General features: G+C 46.3%; 2 protein-coding genes across 4 annotated transcripts; one reads left to right on the forward strand and one right to left on the reverse strand.

Moving 5' to 3' along the window:
• Positions 1-4,300: 4,300 nt before the first annotated feature.
• Bcl2l2 (BCL2 like 2) lies at positions 4,301-10,656 on the reverse strand. 3 transcript variants are annotated; one of them, XM_076931013.1, is made up of 4 exons: positions 10,582-10,656; positions 9,904-9,991; positions 8,997-9,436; positions 4,301-8,430 (listed from the first exon to the last, which is right to left on the reverse strand). In XM_076931013.1, the coding sequence occupies exons 3-4, from the start codon at positions 9,426-9,428 to the stop codon at positions 8,281-8,283; spliced, it is 582 nt and encodes a 193-aa protein (XP_076787128.1). In that variant the 5' UTR covers positions 9,429-9,436; positions 9,904-9,991; positions 10,582-10,656; the 3' UTR covers positions 4,301-8,280. The 3 variants fall into 3 exon arrangements, with proteins under 3 accessions (XP_076787128.1, XP_034354918.1, XP_076787127.1); XM_034499027.2 differs by lacking the exon at positions 10,582-10,656 and adding an exon at positions 10,288-10,416; XM_076931012.1 differs by lacking the exon at positions 10,582-10,656 and adding an exon at positions 10,091-10,242.
• A 5,788-nt stretch (positions 10,657-16,444) lies between these two features.
• Positions 16,445-20,523, forward strand: Ppp1r3e (protein phosphatase 1 regulatory subunit 3E). Its single transcript, XM_076931011.1, has 3 exons — positions 16,445-17,183; positions 17,273-17,875; positions 20,031-20,523. The coding sequence occupies exons 1-2, from the start codon at positions 16,767-16,769 to the stop codon at positions 17,693-17,695; spliced, it is 840 nt and encodes a 279-aa protein (XP_076787126.1). The 5' UTR covers positions 16,445-16,766; the 3' UTR covers positions 17,696-17,875; positions 20,031-20,523.
• Positions 20,524-20,545: the final 22 nt, after the last annotated feature.

Here is a 20,545-nt window from a genome sequence, read left to right on the forward strand (position 1 = left end):
GACCGGCTGACACCCGTTGTGCGACAGGTGAACCTTGCTCCCGAAAGGGTTGCCTGGCTAAGTGCTAGGGAATTTCTGGACCGGGTGTGGTGGCGTATGCCTTTAATACCAGCGCTCAAAGAGCAGAGGCAAGCGGATTTCTGTGAGTTCAAAACCAGACTACTCTACAGGGTGATTTTCCAGGACAGTCAGCACTACACAGAGAAGTAACCTCAAAAATAAAACAAGTAAGGATCAACAAACCTCACCCGTCCTCACTCAGACTTGGAGTTGTGTCCAAGGTGACTGCATAGGTGCAATTGCATAGGTGCAACTGCATAGGTTATTGTTTTAGACTCTAATCCCTGTTTAGATTCAGCCTGTTTTCTTGCCGAACTTGTTAGAGCACCCTTTTTTCCCTGGCTAGCTGAAGTGTCAAAATTCCTTACTGTAGCCTTAGGGCTAGTTTGCAAGTCATGTCTCCACACTTCTCATTCCCCAGGTTTACCCGAGGTTCACAGATTTAGTTCTAAATGTGCAGTTTCTCCTAAACCAGACCACCTCAGTGAGAATGCCTTCCACCAGCTTTCCCATTCTATCTTGAGACAAGTGGGCCTATTTTCACTGCACAGTTAACGATTCTGTGCTACTTCCTAACTAGGTAGTGTGCCTGCAGACAAGGGGTCAAGTCCTGTTTATATTTGTATCCATAAATGGTGATACATTTTAGCAAAGTACACATGTGTGATTACTGAATGACTGCAATTTCTAGGTGCAGTTTCCTAGCTTCCAAACCCCTTTGAAGACCCCAGAGGAAGGTTCTCAAGACAGCTCTGCACCTTCAAATAACCATGAGATCTGGCCCCAGATAAGGTAGTAGGATACGTACACTACAGAAGAAATTCCACACATTTATAGACATTAAAGAACCGTAGTTTTAAGAGGACTTTTTGTAGACAGACCAAACTACAGTCTGAGGAGTAGATTCATACAAGCATAACCAAAAAGGTTAACTTGGTTGCAACAGGGAAGTGGAGCAAAAAGGAATCCCTTTAAGCAAAGCAAAGTCAGAAGCATGGCTCATTGCACCCCACTGTTGCATTCCTTACCTCAAGATCTTGGGAGCTGGAAGCAGAGTCAAACTGTTGCTGTAGATTCATCCAAACTAAACGTGATCACTGAAGTCAGGCACTAAATGAGTTCCAAAGAAAGGTCTCTTATACTGATTCCAACCAATTCAAAGTTTGAAGGGTTTGCTGGCACCTAATTTAAGCAAGGTAACCAAAACTCCTTTGTGTGGTGATGGTGTTGTCTTCAGATAGGATCTCACTGACTGACTGACTCTGGCTGGCCTGATGCTCAATTTATATAGTCTAGGATGACCTTAATCTCACAGAGACCCCGCCTACCTTTACTTCCTAAACTCTAGGATTAAAGGTGTGTGCTGCCACACCCATCAATTAAAGAAATACCCTTTGCAAAACCATATTCCCCTAAATCCTTTGATTTAATTTTGTTGTTGTTGTTTGATACAGGATCTCTGAGTAGACCTGGCTTTCCTTGAAAACTCTGTAGACCAGTCTGGCCTCAAACTCAAAGATCTGCCTGCCTCTGCCTCCCAAGTGCTTAAAGGGATTAAAGGGATTAAAGGCGTGCACCACCACCATTGCTGGGCTTTTTTTTTTTTTTTTTTTTTTTTTTTTGAGACTGGGTTGTATTATATAGTCTAGCCTCAAACCTGAGATCCTCCTCCCTCAGCTTCCTGAGGTTATCATCTTCACAGTACTATGATACACATGTGTTATCTTGGCACTTGAAAAGCTGAAGCAGGGAAACAGCCAGGAGTTCCAGGCCAATCTGCACAGTGAGTAGCTCGTGCTATATGCCTTTAATCCCACCACTGGGGAGGCAGAGGTAAGTGGATCTCTGTGAGTTCGAGGCCAGCTGCTGTACAGATTGAGCTCCAGGACAGCCAGGCCACAGAGAAACCTTGCCTCAAAAACCAGAAGAGTTCTTGGTATTCTTTCTTACAGAGGACCTCAGTTCAGCTCTCAGCACCCACATGCTCACTCCGCCTGTAACTTCAGCTCTATTGAATTCAACCCCTTCTGACCTCCACAGGCACTAACACACATGCACATACTCTCTCCCACACACAGACATTTTTTAAAAAAAATCTTTAAAAACAAAGTACCCTTCAGAGCTAGGTGTGGCAACATAACATACTCCTGAATTCTTAGCACTTGGGGGGTGGGGAAGCAGAAGCATCAAGAGTTCAAGGCCAGCCTCACTTATATAGGCAAGCTGAGGCTAGCCTGGGCTACATAAGACCCTGTCTTAAAAAAAAAAAAAAAAAAAAAAAAAAAAGAGGCAGGTGGATCTCTTTGAGTTCAAGACCAGCCTGGTCTACATAGTGTGTTTCAGGACAGTGAGCTGCATAGCTACACAGGAAGATCCTCTCACTTCTGCCTTCCTAATGCTAGGATGAAAGGCGCTCTCTTACATTTGTACTGAGGTTCCTAGACAAATGTAAAATTCTTTGTAATTTGCATTATATTTCACTGGACAGAGCTGACATAAGATTTGAAACCTTATGCTCTTTAAGACTTACTACTTTACTATGTTTATATGTGTGTTTGTGTGAGTTTATGTATAGTACTTACATGTAGGAGCCCACAAAACCCAGAAGGTGTCAGACTCCTGGGAACTGGAGTACAGGTAGTTGTGAGCTGCTCTACAGATGCTGAGATGTGAACCAGGCCCTCTGGAAGAGCAGTAAGTACTTACAATGCTGAGCTATCTGTCCAGCCTTTCATGTCCATTTTAGAAAGATCCTGGGATCTTCTGATGTGATCTGACCTAGCTTGTATTAACTTCCTAGATCAGACCTTGTACAGCAGTGAGGTAGCATTTAAATGTGAAAGGGCTTCTACCAGGCTGCTTCATTTCAGTTTTGACTAGATAACTTTAAAAACATTTTATTTATGTATGGGTCTATGTTCTGGTGCTCACAGAAACCAGAGGTGTTTATAATCTGGAGCTGAGTTACAGGTGGGTTTGAACTACCTGACTGAGATCCTAGGATCTAAACCCTACTCAGCTAATGTGAGGAGCAAGTGCTCTTAACCAACAGCCATTTCTCTAGCTCAACTGATTAGCTACCTTTCTTTTTTTTTTCTTTTTATACTTTTATTTATTTGAAGGGAACACACGTGTCATGGCATTTGTGTGAGGTAAGAGGACAACTTGCTAGACTCAATATACCCTTTCTACTGTCCAAAACTAGGCTCCGGTTGCCAGGCATGGTGGCAGACACTGCTACCCACTAAGTCATCTCGCCAGCCCACAGAATGGCTAATTTTTTGATTAAGGGTCTGTCTATATAGCCCTGGCTGGCTTAGAACTCACTCTGTAGACAGATCAACCTCCCAACTCTCAGTGGCCCCTCCCATCCGTTGAATGTTGAGATTGCAAGCATATATGCCCACCACTGAGCTTGATTAACTTTTTAACATTTTATCTGAAAACTTACTCTAAGTGCTTTATCAGATGTTTATACTCATTACCTCCTCAAATCAGAAAATACTGACAGCAGAAAGAACAAAACCCACCCACCAGACAAAACCACAAATGGTATCTTTGTCTGTTCTTGCTCATGTCTTCATTTAAATAGGGAGATTCACACAAGTGTGAGTCTTCATACTGCCACACACTATTTTCTAACCTATAGAAGTTTTACAGGAAAATACAGAATTTTTAAGTGCTAATAGGTATCTTCATGGTTTTACCTGTCATCTTAGACATGAGGGTTTCCCTGACCATTTGACTTAAAATTAGAGTCTCTACATATTTCTACCCTTGATCCTTTTATTCGAAAATAATATCTTTAGATAGGGTTTCACATATAGGCCAGGCTGGCCTTGGAATTGTAGAGCTGCCTGGCGGCTGCCTCCCTAACTCTAGGATAAAAAGTGTGTCGCTATTCATCTTTCCTCATAGTATTTACTGCCTTCTAACATAGTTATGAGATTTATTTGTTTGGTTTCCTACTGGAGTGTAAGAGCAACATATGAACTGAGCTGTGTCTTCCCATTCTCTTTGCCTGTGAGCCTAGAACTGTGTTAAATACACAGAGAATATCTGGATATTTTCTCTAGAGATGATGAAGAGCAACCATGTAGTCCATTATATTATATTATGCTTTCTGGTCAAAATTTCTGTTGTCTTCGTGTGTGAGTTGAGCAGGGTCTCATATAAGCCACACTGGCACCAGTCCTGCCTTACTTCCCAAATGCTGGAATTATAAACTGGCAGCACCACATTCAGTTTCGGGTTGTGTTTTTATTAATTGGTTATTGATTAGTTATTATTTTATGGTTAGTCCCCATAACCACATTTGAGGGTGTTTTTAAATTTTCAAAGAATTCAGCCAGACCTGGCGCAACACACCTGGAATCTCGACACTCAGATTCAGAGGCCAGACTAGGCTACAAGCAAGATCCTATTTCAAAAAAAAATGGAAGAAAAAGCAAACAAAAACTTGATGAAGAATATCTATGATCTACCCAACTGCAAGAAACTGAAGGGTTTCCGTTTTGTTCTTTCTCCTGACACCGAGTCTTACCTTGCAGCCAGGTCTGGCTTGAAGCTGACTATATATATGTAGTCCCAGCCAGATCTACACTTAAAGTCCTTGCTCCTGAAGTGCAAGAGATTTACAGCATGAGCAAGAACTACCCCAACCCAACCTGTCTACCCCCACAGTGGTCAGAAATTGTAACTAAGTGTTGCCCAACTTTATTAAAAGTGCCATCTGGATGAGTTGCATTTACACAAAACTATATAAAGAAAACAGTCATCTGTCCCTTTGGACAGTCTAAAACTTAGTAATCAGATCATTATAAAGTAACATACTAACCCAAATTATAATGAGGCTGATAGACCAACCTAAGGCCTTCTGGATCCCCACTTGGTAGTTCTAAAAGGACAGAGATATAAACTATATCAACTCTGTCACTAAGTATCTTTTCAGAAAACTCTGCCTTCTGAGTAATTCTACAGCTTTGAATCCCACTGGTTTCCAGAATGCTTTGGCTCCCCAGAAACTCATAGCTGAGCTCACACCCTAGCTTTCGTATTTGAGATTATTACTTAAGAACAACCTCCATGCATTAATTACCCTTTTGCTTTCTATTAATTTGTTTAGAGACAAGGTCTCATGAAGCCTTAGCTGGCTTTGACCTCACTATATACCTGGGTAGGCCGCCTTCCTAGCTCTGCCTGACTCCTGGGATTGCAGTTCTTTGCCACCACACCAAGCCAGGATATTTGAAGAGGGGGTTGTTGTGTGTAGGGGGCTCCAGATGTACCACATGTGCGTACACCTTTTGGAAGCTGGAGTTGGTATAGAGTTCTTAGGTTTGGGTATTTGGCCAGGGTGGGGTGTAAGTAAATTTTTTTTTTAACCTCGATACTTTCTTTCCCAAATCCCTATAATTCAAATTATTTTCCTTACCAAAGTCATGGTCATAAGAAATGACTGGTTTTAGGAAAGTTCTAAAACCCAGGCTGTACAGTATAGAAGTCACAAAACCCTGTTCAGTACTTCTCATTAAATTTCTGGGCTTTATTTATTTATTTTTAATACGACCATTACATATTACACAAAAATAAAAGTCAAATGAACTTGGCATTTATAAATTATTAAATAAAAATACAGGAATATATATTTATATTTATAGAGCTTTTTCTCTTCTTCTAAACTAACCAAATCTGTTCTCCTGCCGTTTATGATTTAAAAAAGTAAAATAGTATATGTATGCCCTAGTGTAAGTGGGGCATAGGATGGATAACTGCAGCACTGAGTGCCCCACTTCCGCTCTTGTCTTGGCCTAAGCAAAGTCCTTATTTGTCCCTTTGGGCTTTGGAGAGCAAGAACATCCTCTCCACCTACTTAATATCTGAGAAATTATATCCATTTCCCTCATTTAAAAAAATGAAATGGATTTAAAAGTTGGGAGCCATACTCAGCCTTCTTGGCCAAGAGCTAATCCCAAGGAACTATATGGCTCTAAAAGAGTCCCTGGTTTTCCCTGACAGAAGAGTCTCTGGGTTTCCATTGGCCCTTAAAACAAAGGGCAGAACAGGTCACAACTCCCCACTGTGGTCCCATTTAAGCTAAGCTTCTGGGAATCCAGACCAAGACCAACCCTTTAGCCTATCATAACACAGCCTCTCCTTCCACCCCTTGTGAAGGCTTGAGAGCAGAGCTTGTTGGTAACCTGACCCTGGTCCCCCGCTGCTCTGTTTGCTAAAGGCCCCCAGGAATGCTAACTTGGGTAGGTGTCCCGTGGGAAGGGTAGAGCAGAGAGTCTTCCCTGAACTCGGAGGCGCACAGGCTCCAGGTGGAGCTGAGGGTCTAGTCAGTGGTTTTCTAACTTTTTTCAGCAGCAAAGCCCTTACCACAAATAAAATCTTACCCTGAACCCCGATACATAAAACAGCTACAAGGGGAGCCGTTCTGTTTGAGGGCAAACTGCCCAGCCCTCCACTCCCTCATCTCCCTAAGGACTCCTGAGGCAACCCCTAGGACACTTGGGGCAGTGCCAAGCAGTTTGAAAACCACTGGGCTAGTTTGTCCTGAGCAAGTCAGAGCCTCCCACTCCAACTGCTTGCCACACAGAGCTCTGAGTTTTTTAGATCATCACCCTCAAAACTGACCAACTGGCACATGCAGTCTCCCACATCCCCCATAGACACTATTAAAAAGTGCAACCTTCTCTCAAAAGCAAAAGTCTGGACTAAAACACCTGAGGCCAATTTGGTCCCACATTAGCAAGCACTGTATGATGCCACATTCTAGGACCAAGTGAAGAGGAGAGTCAGCTGTGGCCTAGCCAAGCCGGTCAGTGCTCCGGATAGGCAGGTAGGGTTCTAGAGCACTGGGAACAATGTCAGCATTGGAGAGCAGCAATGGTAGCACCTTGGAAAGTGCAGCAGTGAGGTCTGGCTCAGGGCATGCATTTGGAGTAAGTAATTTCTCCTTCAAAAGGAAAAGCTAGAGTCTGGATTTGTTCTAGAGGACTGGACTGTGAGTTCTAATGTGACCATCTTTAGAGACTCAAGTGTTGACAACACAACCTATGCAAAGAGCATGGCTTCAAAAGAAAACATGTTAGGTCATGGCAGGTACTCTAGAACCCATATGCCTGGCCCCTGATAAAGCAGCACCAAAACCCACCACACAGAACAGGCCAGTCAAGGAGTACCTGTCCCCATCACTCCCAAGGGACTCAGAGCTGGAATGGTTCTCTCACTGAGACAGTTCAGGAACTAAACTGAATTCTAGGTCAGCATTTTTGTCCGTAATCTTCTAAAGGAAAATCAGAGCCCCAATTTAGAGTTTCAGCTGGACTGACAGGTCCTAGAAACAGGCAATACTTTAGGCACCCTTATGCTGCCATTGGAGGGGAAGGTGACAGGCAAATCCAACTACCAAAGCTTCTACCCACCCAGGCACCACAGCCTTATCCTTTGTCAGCCCCGGTGCAAAGATGCACACAACAGGGGGGTGATGAAGAACAAGGCCAGCTGCAGCACTCTTCTCTCCAAAGCCCTGCCAACAACTTTCAGCAGTACCAGAATCCTAGTCTAGATACAGTGTTCCTCCCTCAGCCTGGAGGCATAAGGTCAAGGGAAGGGGCAGAGGGGAGAAGGGCAGTGAACTGGCCCTTGTTCTTGCCACAGCAAGAAGGAATGTTTTCTCGAAGTACCCCATCACCAGATTGGACAAACAGCCCAGCATGCACATGAGCATGCCTGCATGTGTGAGCATGCCTGCATGTGCACATGCACAGGTGTGCCCATGCAGCCCACAGCCATTTCATCCAGTCACCTGATCACCAAGCTTCCATTCCAAAGGGAGGTGAATTCTAGACTCCCTAAATCCCATTCATCTAGTAGACACACAGATCTTTTAAGTAAGTCCACCGTCCTTGGAGCTACAAGCCACATTCTGGGTAGCTGTGTGCCCACGATATGGGCATGATTCCTCCCACCTCCCCCCAAGCCGTGGGATGACTCCACTCTCTGGGTTCCTGGCCTTGAAACATTCCTTAATGTTTCCAACTCATTCTCCCTGCCACCTGCTTGGCATGCTTGGCTCCCCCCCCCCCACACACACACTACTTTCCCCTGCCTTTCTCTGTTCCGTGACCATCCAGTTTCTTCCAAGGGCATTCTCTATTGTTCCAGCTCTCCTGGCCCCTAACCACACCTAGCCCCACCTAGCCCTAGACTTTCTCACTTGCTAGCAAAAAAGGCCCCTACAGTTACCAGGGCCCCCAGTGCCACAGCCCCCGTCAGCACTGTCCTCACTGATGCCCAGTTCCCCTCCCGCAGACGCCGTGCCTCCTCCAGGGCCCCGTCCCCGTATAGAGCTGTGAACTCCGCCTGTGGGAGAGAAGGGAAGTAGAGAAAGGAGAAAGGGATATCAGGAAAGGATAGTGGAGAGAAGAGGGAAGGAAGAGTTCCAGTTCCATCCACTGTGAGCACTGCCCCCACACCCAGCTGCTCCAGCCAAAGCTCTACTACCCACAAGCCCCACGGAACCCTCTCCCTGGCTCCTTTGCACTGTCTGCATGAAGTCAGCCCCATCCCTTCCATGGCAATAAAAAGTTCTGTTCAGAACTGGCATCCTTTGCTAAGGCTTGCTTAGCTATGACCCATCCCTGACCCACCCCACCACCCATGCTATGTATTCAGGGGTCACAACTTTTCTCTGAAGGCTCTCTGTTTATAAAACTCTATATTCGGTCTTCTGCTTGGGACCCTGAAGCCCATTCAGTGATTACTGCATGGCAGCCCTGGAGTAGCTTGATGCTCTCAGTCTGATTCCTCTTAAGTAGGGAACTCAGCCCTCCCCAGCACAGCCCCAGCCTCCCATCAGAGGCCCCATTTTCCCATGAAGACCAACTTTGCAGAGGGATGTGGACAGCAGCAATTGAGAAGCTCCTTACCCAGCCCCCACTGCTGTGGATCCAGTCAGCCAGGCGTGTCTCCAGGTAGGCCACCATCCAATCCTGCACTTGTCCCACCAATGGCTCCATTTCTTTGTTGACACTCTCAGCACACAGGGCAGCCCCAAAGACAAAGAATGCCACAAGACGGCCCCAATTGGGGCCCCCTTGGAAAAGTTCGTCGGAAACCTGGGTGAAGCGTTGCTGGGCTGAGCCTGGGGTCACATGTAGCTGAGCAGCCAGGTCAGAGAAGGTGCGTCGGAAGCGGGTCTCAAACTCGTCTCCAGCAGCCCGCATGGCTTGGTGCAGCGGGTCGGCTGCTGGGCCTTCCCCAGGGCCAGCTCCACAGACATAACCCTTCTGCCTCAGCTTATAGCCTACAAAGTCAGCCACTAGAGCCCGTGTGTCTGGGGTTGAGGCTGGGGTCGCCATCCGGGCGGCTGAAAGGGGCAAGGATGACAGACTGACATAAATATATGGAAAATACTGACAGAGACCAAGAAGGGACATTTCCTATTTGATCAAGCTCCTGAGATAGGTGAAATGGTCAGAGACCACTGGGGCTTCTGAAGTAAGAGCAAAGGATTTAAGTCATGGGGAGGTCCACGGCATAAGCAGCTGGCCACATATAACATGTCAAATTAAGTGTGCAACAGGAAATCTTATTTTTAGACTACTTCAGATTCCTTTCATACGACACCAGCTGTATGACACCTCTACACACACACACACACACACACACACACACACACACTCCTTTTTGGCTACAGGAAGAGGCTTAAGACCTCCCCAGGAGCATGATGTGAAGATGTTGGCAGAGGCACAAGATAGGGAGGAGACAGGGGCTGAATAGCAAGATGGGAAAACCCAAGGGTTGTAATGGGGCAGAAAGGAAGAGGACACTTACCCAGCCTCTATGGCAGCTCTTAGGACCCAGTGCTGGTGGCAGGGAGCCCCCAGCTGAGGCCTTTCATCCTCCCGGCTAGAGTGGAGCCCTGAAAAGGGGAAGGAGAGAGAACTAGGTGGAAAAGGCCAGGGATCTGGGTCTGGCCCGGAAAGAACTGGAACTGCAGCGCCTGGGACTGGGCCCCTACCTCCAACGCTTTGCCAGCTGTGGGGCCGATTCCATGTTTAATGACTGCCCTCTCGGGAAACCCGGGACCGCGGGCTTCCTGCCGACACCATCTCTACTCCCGGTTCCCCCAAGAGCAGCCAAAGGCCCAGCTCCTCCCATTCCCCCACCCTTAGCTGGTTTCCAACCCCGCCCGCCAGCCAGGTTAAAGAATCTCACGGGTCAGGCCGCAGCCGGGATCCGGAATCCGGTTGTTTCCTGGTGGAGGAGCTGGGAGGGAGGGAGGGAGGGAGAGAGGGAGGAAGGGAAGGAAGGAAGGAGGGAGGAGGGGAGGGCAGGGAGGGGAGGGCCCGGCGCCGGGTGATGATGGGACACAGAGATGCGTCCAGAGAGAGGGGCGGGGCTGGGAGGCAGGGCTGGGAAGAGCCACAACTCCGGGAAGAGAGGGCCATTGAAGGGCTGTTCAGAGGCCATAGTGACCTGTGTCGGCTGCCTGCTAATCCCGCAGCGTACCCAGGGAAACATAACCGGCCTCAGCAGCTCAGTGCAAATTCAGCATTTCCAGAAGGTCTCTTCTCTTCATGCACTTGTTGAACTTTCCAGCTTGGATTGTGTGCCTAGGAAAGGAAGAGCAGTTCCATAGCTGAGAACATCACCTTGCCCTTGTGGGACTACTAGGGACACTAAACACAAAAATACTTCCTCTCAGGACCTTTAATGCAGTAGGCTCTTCCTGGGCTAGAGTTTCAGCTAGGTGTCAAGGTGGCAGGCCTTGGTTCACAGTGTCCACAAGCAATCTTCATCTTTTGTAATCAGATTAATTTTTTAATCAGATTAATTTTCTTTTAAGTTTTTACCCACCACATAAGTTAATTCTTATTATTTAAAAAAAATCAAACAATAAAAGGCACAAAATGATACAAGCTTACTAATCTTACACACCCTCCCTAAATACAGGTTACCAATGTTAAGGTTAATGCCTGTTTTACAGATTACATATACCTATAACTTACATGTGAATATCTATATTCACTTATACATGAATTATATATACATTTATTCACAGACATATGTCTATGTAAGTATATGCTTTTACATATACATATATAATATAAATATATATTTATATAACAAATGTATCAATATAAGTATAAAGTATATTTATCAGTATAGTTTATGCAAATATTTTTATATTTTTACATATTCCATATGCATATTTATAATATACACATATCTATATATAATATATAGATATATACATATATCTATATGTGCATACACACATATATGTATATATACACATATATGTAGATGTGTATGTATATTTATGTGTGTATATATAATATTAAGGCTCTTCCTGGGCTAGAGTTTATATATATATATATAGTGTGTGTGTGTGTGTGTGTGTGTGTGTGTGTGTGTATTTTGAGACATGGTTTCTTCTCTGTGTAGCTCTGGCTGTCCTGGAACTCACTCCTATAGAACAGGCTGGTCTCAAACTCACAGAGATCTGCCTGCCTCTACCTTAGACATTATGGGATTAAAGGCATGAAGCACTACTGCCCAGCACATATTTCTGTAGAGCAAGTTTCTAGGCCAAGAAGCTTTCTGACTACAGCAGATCCACAGAAGAGCACTCATAAGCAAGCTGATCCTCCCACCTCTCCCCTCACCCAGGCTCCTGAAGCTTGCCATTTCTTCAGCTCTGGAACTCCAGCTAAGGCCAGAAAAGGCAACCCAATTATGCCTCTTTCCTTCAGTTCTTTGTTGCTTCCCCTTGCTTCTCCCACTAAATCTTGATGTTCCTATTTGTGTGGTCACCAGAGAAGCCACAAGGATCATAGTAGCAATCCATTATCATATTCTCTCTGCTCTGCTCTGCTCTCTGCTCTCTGCTCTCTGCTCTCTGCTCTCTGCTCTCTGCTCTCTGCTCTCTGCTCTCTGCTCTCTGCTCTCTGCTCTCTGCTCTCTGCTCTCTGCTCTCTGCTCTCTGCTCTCTGCTCTCTGCTCTCTGCTCTCCTCTCCTCTCTCTCTCTCTCTCTCTCTCTCTCTCTCTCTCTCTCTCTCTCTCTGTGTGTGCGCCTGTTCCTTGTAGGTCAGTTTGACCTTGAACTCACAATCTGTCTATGCCAGCTGTCCAGACTGGTGGTATTGCAGGTGTGAGCCACAGACCTTTCTTTGCATGTGTAATTTTTGTTCTCACTTCACTCCTTAGGCTGCTTAATTCTTATTCCACAAAAAAGGAAGCTGAGATTTGGAAAGATTAAACCATTTACCCAAATCCACACATCCAAGGAAAGAAGCTAGAATTTCAATTTAAATCAGTCTGACCAGTAAGTTTGAACTTTGAGAATGTATTGCCTCAAAACGACCTCCTCTTTCCTTTGGCAGTCAGTGCTGTTTTTACAACTGGAATCCACAGCAATTCTGAGTTCTGGCTCAGTTTTCTACTCTGTACAGCCTGTTCCACTCCTATACGGTTCTATCGTCCCACCTAGCCTTATTTCTCCTTTGTTCTTAGACTGATCATCCTAGATGCCCCATTTGTTTTTAGAGACAGATTGTGTTGGGTACAGGAATCACCCATGAACCACATGGACACTGATTTCAACCAAGCAGGGATAGTTTATTGAAAACACATCTTGGGACTGACTGATCAGACTTGAGAGCTGAGACTGTGATTCTCAACCTACTGAGCTTTTAAACCTGAAATCTACAAATATCTGTGCCAAGTTATCCCACCACTCAGGATTTAGGGATAGGGGACTTCCTTAGAAACATGTCTCTGTGGTACACTTATCCTGCTCCCATTGGTTGGGTTATTCAACTGTGCTGGGGCAACTTGCCTAGCATTTGTGTCTCAACTTGCCAACCAGGATGTCAGTTACCCAGGGAGGTCTTGAGAACTTAAACCATTTGACAGCTATCAAAAATGGAAGTTTTATTCAAAATGGCTATGATACTATCAGAAAAGCAGTGGTTATTTAGACCTTAACAATCTAGTTTAAGGTTTTCATTTGCAATATGGTTTAGCCTAAGACATTGACCAGAAGTAAATACTCTTGGGAGGGATTATTTTGCAGTGGGGTCCAGGCTGGCCTTGAACTCCCTATGTAGATGAAGATAACCTTGATGAACCTTTTGCACCTCCTGATTAGTGCAGGAATTAAAGGAGTGCACTCCACACTGAATTTGTTTTTATTACTGGTCTTAAGAGACACTAACGTATTATTTTATTTTTTTATTTTTAAGCTCTTTGACAGCCTGGCTGTAGTTTATTCACATTTGTATCTTCATGTTGACTAAATGAATCATTTGACACCTCCTGCCAATCTCTGAGCAGTTCCAGTCAGATGTTTAAAGATCTGCTGTTTAAGAAATAAATACTTATGCCAGGCATGGTGGCACACTCCTTTAATCCCAGCATTCAGGAGGCAGAGGCAGCTGGATTTCTATGAGTTCGAGGACAGCCTTGTCTACAAAGTGACCCCAGGACATTCAGGGCTTTTACACAAAGAAAGCTTGTCTCAAGAAAACTATTTTTTTTAAAGTAATTTGGAAGAAAGATTTGGTTTCAGTGTGAGCAGCTAGAAGATCCAAGTCAGAGTCTTGTATTTAGTCCAAAGCTATATACCTCAAAGATCTTCCCAGCCCCATGATGCAAAGCTGAACATGGGTAGCTCCAGCTGTAGACAAGGCAATAGAGTCTCTGCCATAAACTCCAGTCCATATACTACAGGGGAATCTCCTTGGTTTTACTTCAATGCAAGGAGGATCCCTTAAACTGCCTGATTGTAATATTAATCAGTGTACAATTATTGTTACAGAATAATGTTTTAGCCAAACTGTTGGTATCTGGCAGGAATCAGGAATGATGGCACCTAAGCTTTTAAGTAGCCTTTTGTCAGCAGTTGTAACCTGAGATTTTATGGGGCTATTCCTCTGAATGTTTCTTAGCTTTGGAGAGGGTGTGGCAAACCAGGAAGTCTCCTATGGCTGAGAATTACGTAGGTGCTAGGTCTTTCAAGATAGCCTATAGATCAGATAAGAAGTTTTGGTGTGAGGAAATCGACTTGTTAAAGGTCCTTTTGTATAACCATAAAAAGAGTTTCTAAACTGAGTGTACTGGTGCAAACATGCCTTTAGTCTCAACACTCTGGAAAGCAGAGGCAGGGGGATCTCTGAGTTTGAGGCCAGCCTGATCTACAGAGTGAGTTCCAGGACAGCCAGAGGTACACACAAAAACTCTGTCTCAGAAAACAAAAACCAACAGAAGCAACAGCAGCAGCAACAACAACAAAGAACTTGTAGGAGGCTGTTGGGCTCAGTCCAACAGAGACAGTTCCCCTATTGCTAAGAAGCCTGAATTCATCCTGTAGTGGTTTTTTTCTTCCACTGATCATCCCGAGCAACCACCAACACTGACAAATTATTTTGCAGCTTAAGGCACAAAATATGTTCATGCATTATATGTGTGAAATAAGAAACACAACTCAATATGGTTTTTAAAGTGAGTCCTAGCTAATGCTGTTTAATGCTGCTGTGAAACACACACAGGAATGAACTGTACAATAACAACATAGCCATCTCACTGTTTATGCCCAGTTGAATCCCTTGTATAGTTGCATTGTTTTGTTAAGCCATCCTGTTAAACATTTAGAGACTTCCTGAGCTCAGTGAGTGTGTTGCATATATAAGGCCCCGGGTTCAAACCCCAACACTGCAAATAAATAAATACATTTGGAGATTTTATTTGTACTCTAAAATTTTTTTCTTGTCTTTTCTTTCTCTCTTTCTTTCTCTCTCTCTTTCTTTCTTTCTTTCTTTTTTAAGACAAGGTCTCTTTACATAGCCATAGCTGCCCTGGAACTCACAGAGATCTACTTGCCTCTGCCTCTTGAGTGCTGAGATCAAAGGTATGTACCTGCACCACTATGTCTGGCCCCATTTTATTATTTATTTAGTTATTTAATTAATTATTTGTTTATTTATTTTGGGTTTTCAAGACAGGGTTTTTCAGTGTAGCCCCAGCTCTCCTGAAATTCACTCTGTAGACCGGGCTGGTCTTAAACAGAGATCTTGTTCCTGCCTCCCAAGTCCTGGGATTAAAGGAGTGAACCTCCATGGCCAGCCCATTAATTTTTTTTTTTAATTTTAATTACGTGCTCGTGTGTGTCCAAGTAGGAGTTATGCTTATGTGAGTGCAGGTGTCCTTGGAGCCAGAAAATGGCACCAGATCCCCTGGAGCAGTGCATGCTCTTACCAGTGAGCCACCTTTCCAGCCCTATATTGTCCACTTCTATATTAGATGCTAACATAATCATCTAATAAAAATACTAGCATTATCATTATTGTTAGTTACATTTTAATGTTGTATACAACTAAATGATTAGGAGAGTCTACTCTAGAGTTTGGCTGCTGAGGTCCTAATCCTAGCTCAACAATTGCTAACTCTGTGACACTCACTGGGCAAGGATCTTTTCCCTCTCAATTTTCTCATCTGTAATATTTGTAACAATTATAAATACTCTAACAATGCCTAGTCTTCTGTGGTATAAAGCTCCATAAAAAGCCGGAGCAACGGCTCAGCAGTTAAGAGTACATACCACTCTCCCAAAGGGCCCTAGTGTATTTTCGGCACCCACGTATACCAGCTCACATCTATCTGTAATGCCAGTTCCAGGCTATCTGATGTCCTCTTTTGGTCTCTGTGGGTACCTGCATTTCTGCTTACATAACCCCCAACACCATACAGATAATTAAAAATGAAACAAATCTTTGTAAAAAAAAATCAGTAAAGAAGTTAGAAAACATTTTACATATCATTGTCACTAGTGTATTCTTCAAAAATAAAATGGAAAATAGCCTGTCCCGTGTCCTTCTTGGACACTCAACTCAATAACTGGAAGACTTGCCATGAATCAGAAACAGTCTTCATGCTTGAAGAGATTTACAGTTAGAGATCAGAACTACTTTGTTTTGTTTGTTTAATGAGTGAGAAAACCAAGGTCCAGAGAAGTTATTCCTTTCTCAAGGTCACACAACAGCAGGGAACATAGGACTGGAAGCTAAGTGTTCTCATTTCTTTTCTCATTAGCCAGTGAGCCAGTATGTCACTGCTCATCCTTTTGAGTCTTCTACTTAGGATTCTTACCTAGGATTCATGCCTTTTCTATAACTACACCCATCGCCATCCGGGTCTCAAACTTGTAGCCTGGGTTTAAGAAAACACTGAGCTCTAAGGAGAGTTAAACCCTTAGCATTTAAAATTTTTTCCCGCCCCTTTCTTGCTTTAACCCTTCTTATACAGGAGTAATTCATCTGGGACCCCAAGGATGGAGGCAGTCCCGCCCCCTGGTGCAGCAAAGAAGATAGATACCAGCCACCTGTCAGAGGGCTGTGGGCGGGGGCCCGGTCAGCGAGGCCCGCAGAACCGAAGGGTGAGCGCCGCTGAGCGCACGCTCAGAGCAGAGAGCTGGAAGCAAGCAGGACGCATAGTCTGACACCGGGGCTGGCCGCCAAAGGAAGGGAAAGATGGTCAAGGAAACCGAGTAGGCCGGGTACGCGGGGTGACAGCAAGGAGAGTCCGCAGCCAGCAGCTGCCGAGCAGCCCTACACCTTATGCGCGGACACAGCCGGCAGGAGAGTGAGGACGCGCCGGGCACTGAGCGCTGGCCCCGCTGGGGCGCAGGGGTGACATGTCCCACGAGCGGCCACCGCGCACGGACATCCCCCGCAACCTGAGCTTTATAGCAGCATTGACCGAGCGCGCGTACTACCGCAGCCAGCGGCCCAGCCTCGAGGAGGAGTCGGAGGAGGAGCCCGGGGAGGGCGGGACCCGGCCGGGCGCCCGCTCGCGGGCTCACGTTCCGGGTCGGGGGCGCAGGGCCCGCTCTGCGCCCGCGGGTGGTGGCGGGGCGCGGACAGCTCGCAGCCGCAGCCCTGACACTCGCAAGAGAGTGCGTTTCGCCGACGCGCTGGGGCTGGAGCTGGCCGTGGTCCGGCGCTTCCGCCCGGGGGAACCGCCTCGGGTTCCCCGACACGTGCAGGTGCAACTGCAGAGGGACGCCCTGCGCCACTTCGCGCCGTGCCCGCCGCGCGCCCGCAGCCTCCAGGTAGGCGCCCTGCCGTGCCCCGCCCCCGGGCCACAGCCTTCTCCCTCGGGAGTCCCGCCCTGACCTGCCTCCCCGCCCTCTCTCCTCAGGAGGCGCGCGTCGCCCTGGAGCCAGCCCTGGATCCCGGCTTCGCCGCCCGGCTGCAGGCGCAGCGCATCTGCCTGGAGCGCGCAGATGCGGGCCCTCTGGGCGTGGCCGGGAGCGCGCGCGTGCTGGACCTGGCCTACGAGAAGCGTGTGAGCGTGCGCTGGAGCGCGGACGGCTGGCGCAGCCTGCGGGAATCGCCCGCCTCCTACGCCGGTCCTGCTCCGTCCCCGCCTCGGGCTGACCGCTTCGCCTTCCGCCTGCCCGCGCCTCCGGTCGGCGGAGCGTTGCTCTTCGCCCTTCGCTACCGGGTTACCGGCCGCGAGTTCTGGGACAACAACGGCGGCCGTGACTACGCGCTTCTTGGGCCCGAGCACCCTGGCGGTGCCGGAGCCGCGGAGCCCCAGGGCTGGATCCATTTTATTTGAGACTAGGCTCCTACAGGCCACAGCAGGGAAAAAGCGGGGGTAACCAGGCGTGGGGGGAGGCTGTGGCGCCAGGAACCAGCGAACCACAATTGGCAGATGGGCGGAGAGCGGTACCAGAGTCAAGCAGAGGTGGCTGGAAACCGCCTGTGAAACTCAAGAGATTGGGGAGGATAACATCAGGTGGGCATAAGTGGAAGGGACTTGAAAGGTCAAGAAGCCTCCTTGGGCTGGGAAGCTTTATGGATTGAGGAGCCTTGATGTATAAAGTCCAGCCCAGGAAGTCATTCGGATTGCTTCCCTCTAACTGGCCTTAACCACCCCACGTCCCTGTATCCTGCCCATCCTAGCTTCATCTGAGCCGAAATTGCCTTGCTTAACCCCAGGAATTTGACCATTCCCCTCTGGCAGTATGACAGGATTCCCTTGTCTCCCAGCAGTTGGTGGCTTCAGTCTTCAAGGACAGGGATTGCGGGGGGGGGGGGGGGGGGGGGGGGGGGGGGGGGGCAGTTTGTTCTTTTTGAGTTCCTTCAGCCACCAGGCAAGCAACGACTGTGGCAAAAGTAATTCCTACCATGCCCTTGTAGCCAAATAGTGAGGCATCTAAGGAAGGGGTTCACATAGGCTTCCAGAAAAATGAAAGCCAGCCTTACTTTTCTGGGTGTCCTCTTAAAACCTCCAAGCACTTTATGTCAAGGGACAGTGAATCACGAAAATCCCTACTGATTTATTCTTTGTGCCTCTTAAAAAGAGGAAACCACTGAGGATCTGTGTGATTGAGCTGATTTCTTTGTCTTTGGGCTCCGTTTTCCTCTGTGAGAAAGTGGAGTTAGGTGGTTCCCTAGAGCCTCCTCCTGCTCTTCCTCCTCCTCCTTCTCTCCTTCTCCTCCTTCCCCTTCTCTCTCTTTCTTAAGGCTACCTTTCTTCTGGCTACCTTTTCTTAGGACTATTTTTTTGTTGTTGTTGTTAAGATTTATTTATTATTATTTATATGAGTACACTGTAGCTGTCTTCAGACACACCAGAAGAGGGCATCAGATCCCCATTACAGATGGTTGTGAACCACCATGTGGTTGCTGGGAATTGAACTCAGGACCTCTGGGAAAGCAGTCAGTGCTCTTAACTTCTGAGTCATCTCTCCATCCCAGGACTTCTTTTCTTTTTCTTTTCTTCCTTCCTTTATTTCTCTTGGCTACTCTTCTTTCTTTCTCTCTTTCTTTCTTTAGGTTATCTTTCTATTTCTTTCTTAAGGCTACCTCTTCCCCCACCCCCTCTGTCTCTCAACATGGTCTCTAGCCCAGGCTGGCTTCCAATGTACACCCCTCCTGCCCTAGCCTCTGCTGTGTTGGGGTTATTGGTGTGACCCACTATGCTCTTAGGGCTACTTTTTTGGCCTTTTATGGTCTATTCATGGCACAGTATAGATTAGAAACCACATCTTTCAACCTAGTGCTACAGTTAAAGACCACACAGCAAGCCAAGTGTCTTGTGGCACACCTAGGAAGACTGTTTTGTGTTTGAGGGCAGCCAGTGCTACATATGATTACCAAGCTATCCTGGGCTACATTTGACTCTCAGAAAATTGAAAGAAGAAGAAGAAGAAACAAGACTTACCCAGCACTCTGAGCCAGTGGCTGCAGATGAGCGTAATTCAAATGATCCAGGACCCAGGCAGCAGCCAGCAGAGAGCCTCAGTGTATGGCTCCCAAGCCATAGCTCACCCTGTGCCCTTTGGATTTTGCTCTTGCCGCCACAGACTTCAGTCTGTGTTCCCAGAGAAACTGGAGAAGAGTACAGCTGTTAGGGAAAGTGTGGCTTGGGAGCCCCAGAATGAGAGTGTGTTGGAACTCTGGAGGACAGAGGATTATGGATATAAGAGATAGAAAACGAGAGAGAACCATTTGAGAATGAAATGGCACCAGAAGGTGGCAGTTTGAACCATCCTCTGAGCCAATGAAATAGAAAACATGGAGTCCAATGTGATTGCCATTCACACTTCACACCCTTCCTGAGGCAGGAGTCAGGCTTGCTGGTTATTTTCCTTGCCTTTCTCCCTTCCAACCACTTGATTCTTTGAACATGTAAGACACTCACCTTTATTTCCTCTCTTTACCTATGTTGGCCTCTGCTGGACATCCCCTTTCCCTTGAGATGGATGGGAGCTGTAGCTTCTTTCCTCTAAGGCCATAGTTGATCCACCTTCCTCAGACACCTCTCTAAAGGGGAAAGAATTCCTAATGTCACAGTTGAACAAGGACCTCCCAGGTAACTGGCTTCCCACACCCTTTTCCATTACCATGGTTTTGAACAGTTTCTCACTTCCCCTCTTCTCTGACAGGTACCTACACATACATGACCACCCTCTGGTCATGCCTCAGATAAATGTCCATTTACACATCTTACCTTGTGAAGAAGACAGTTGGATGCATCTGTGGACACCTTCAGGTTCAGCAAAGTAAAAGGAAGTACTGTCTTGGAAACTCCCAAACAATGCACTCTCTAGTCTTCACCAAGGAACCCAGGGAGACTGGGTTGAGGTTCAGGCGTTGTGACATTATCCTTAATGTGTGTTATTGTTACATCATATTAACAATAGTAACAGGTCCCATTTAACTTGTGTGTGCTAAGTGTTTTATATGCATGTTTAAAGAGGCACTGTGACTTGAGTATTCGTATCCGTGTTTCAGCAGTGAGCCTAAACTCAGTAATTTGTTCAGGATTGTAGGATTGTGAGCCCAGGAAGTCTCACAGTCTGTGTGTATCCATGGTATGTATTTTTTTTCTTTAAGAACAAAATTAAAAACATATATCTATCATTTACTGTAGGGAAAGACCATCGTTCCTCATTATGCT

The sequence above is a fragment of the Arvicanthis niloticus genome, chromosome 3, assembly GCF_011762505.2.
Source record: "Arvicanthis niloticus isolate mArvNil1 chromosome 3, mArvNil1.pat.X, whole genome shotgun sequence".
NCBI lineage: Eukaryota > Metazoa > Chordata > Mammalia > Rodentia > Muridae > Arvicanthis > Arvicanthis niloticus.

What these genes read in the sequence shown, in the direction of transcription:
- Bcl2l2 (XM_076931013.1), bottom strand. Translation starts at nt 9,428, where the DNA reads ATGGCGACCCCAGCCTCAACCCCAGACACACGGGCTCTAGTGGCTGAC. An exon ending in TCCACAGCAGTGGGGGCTGG is followed by an intron (nt 8,431 to 8,996) that starts GTAAGGAGCTTC and finishes TCTCTCCCACAG; the next exon opens with GCGGAGTTCACAGCTCTATA.
- Ppp1r3e (XM_076931011.1), top strand. Translation starts at nt 16,767, where the DNA reads ATGTCCCACGAGCGGCCACCGCGCACGGACATCCCCCGCAACCTGAGC. An exon ending in CGCGCGCCCGCAGCCTCCAG is followed by an intron (nt 17,184 to 17,272) that starts GTAGGCGCCCTG and finishes CTCTCTCCTCAG; the next exon opens with GAGGCGCGCGTCGCCCTGGA.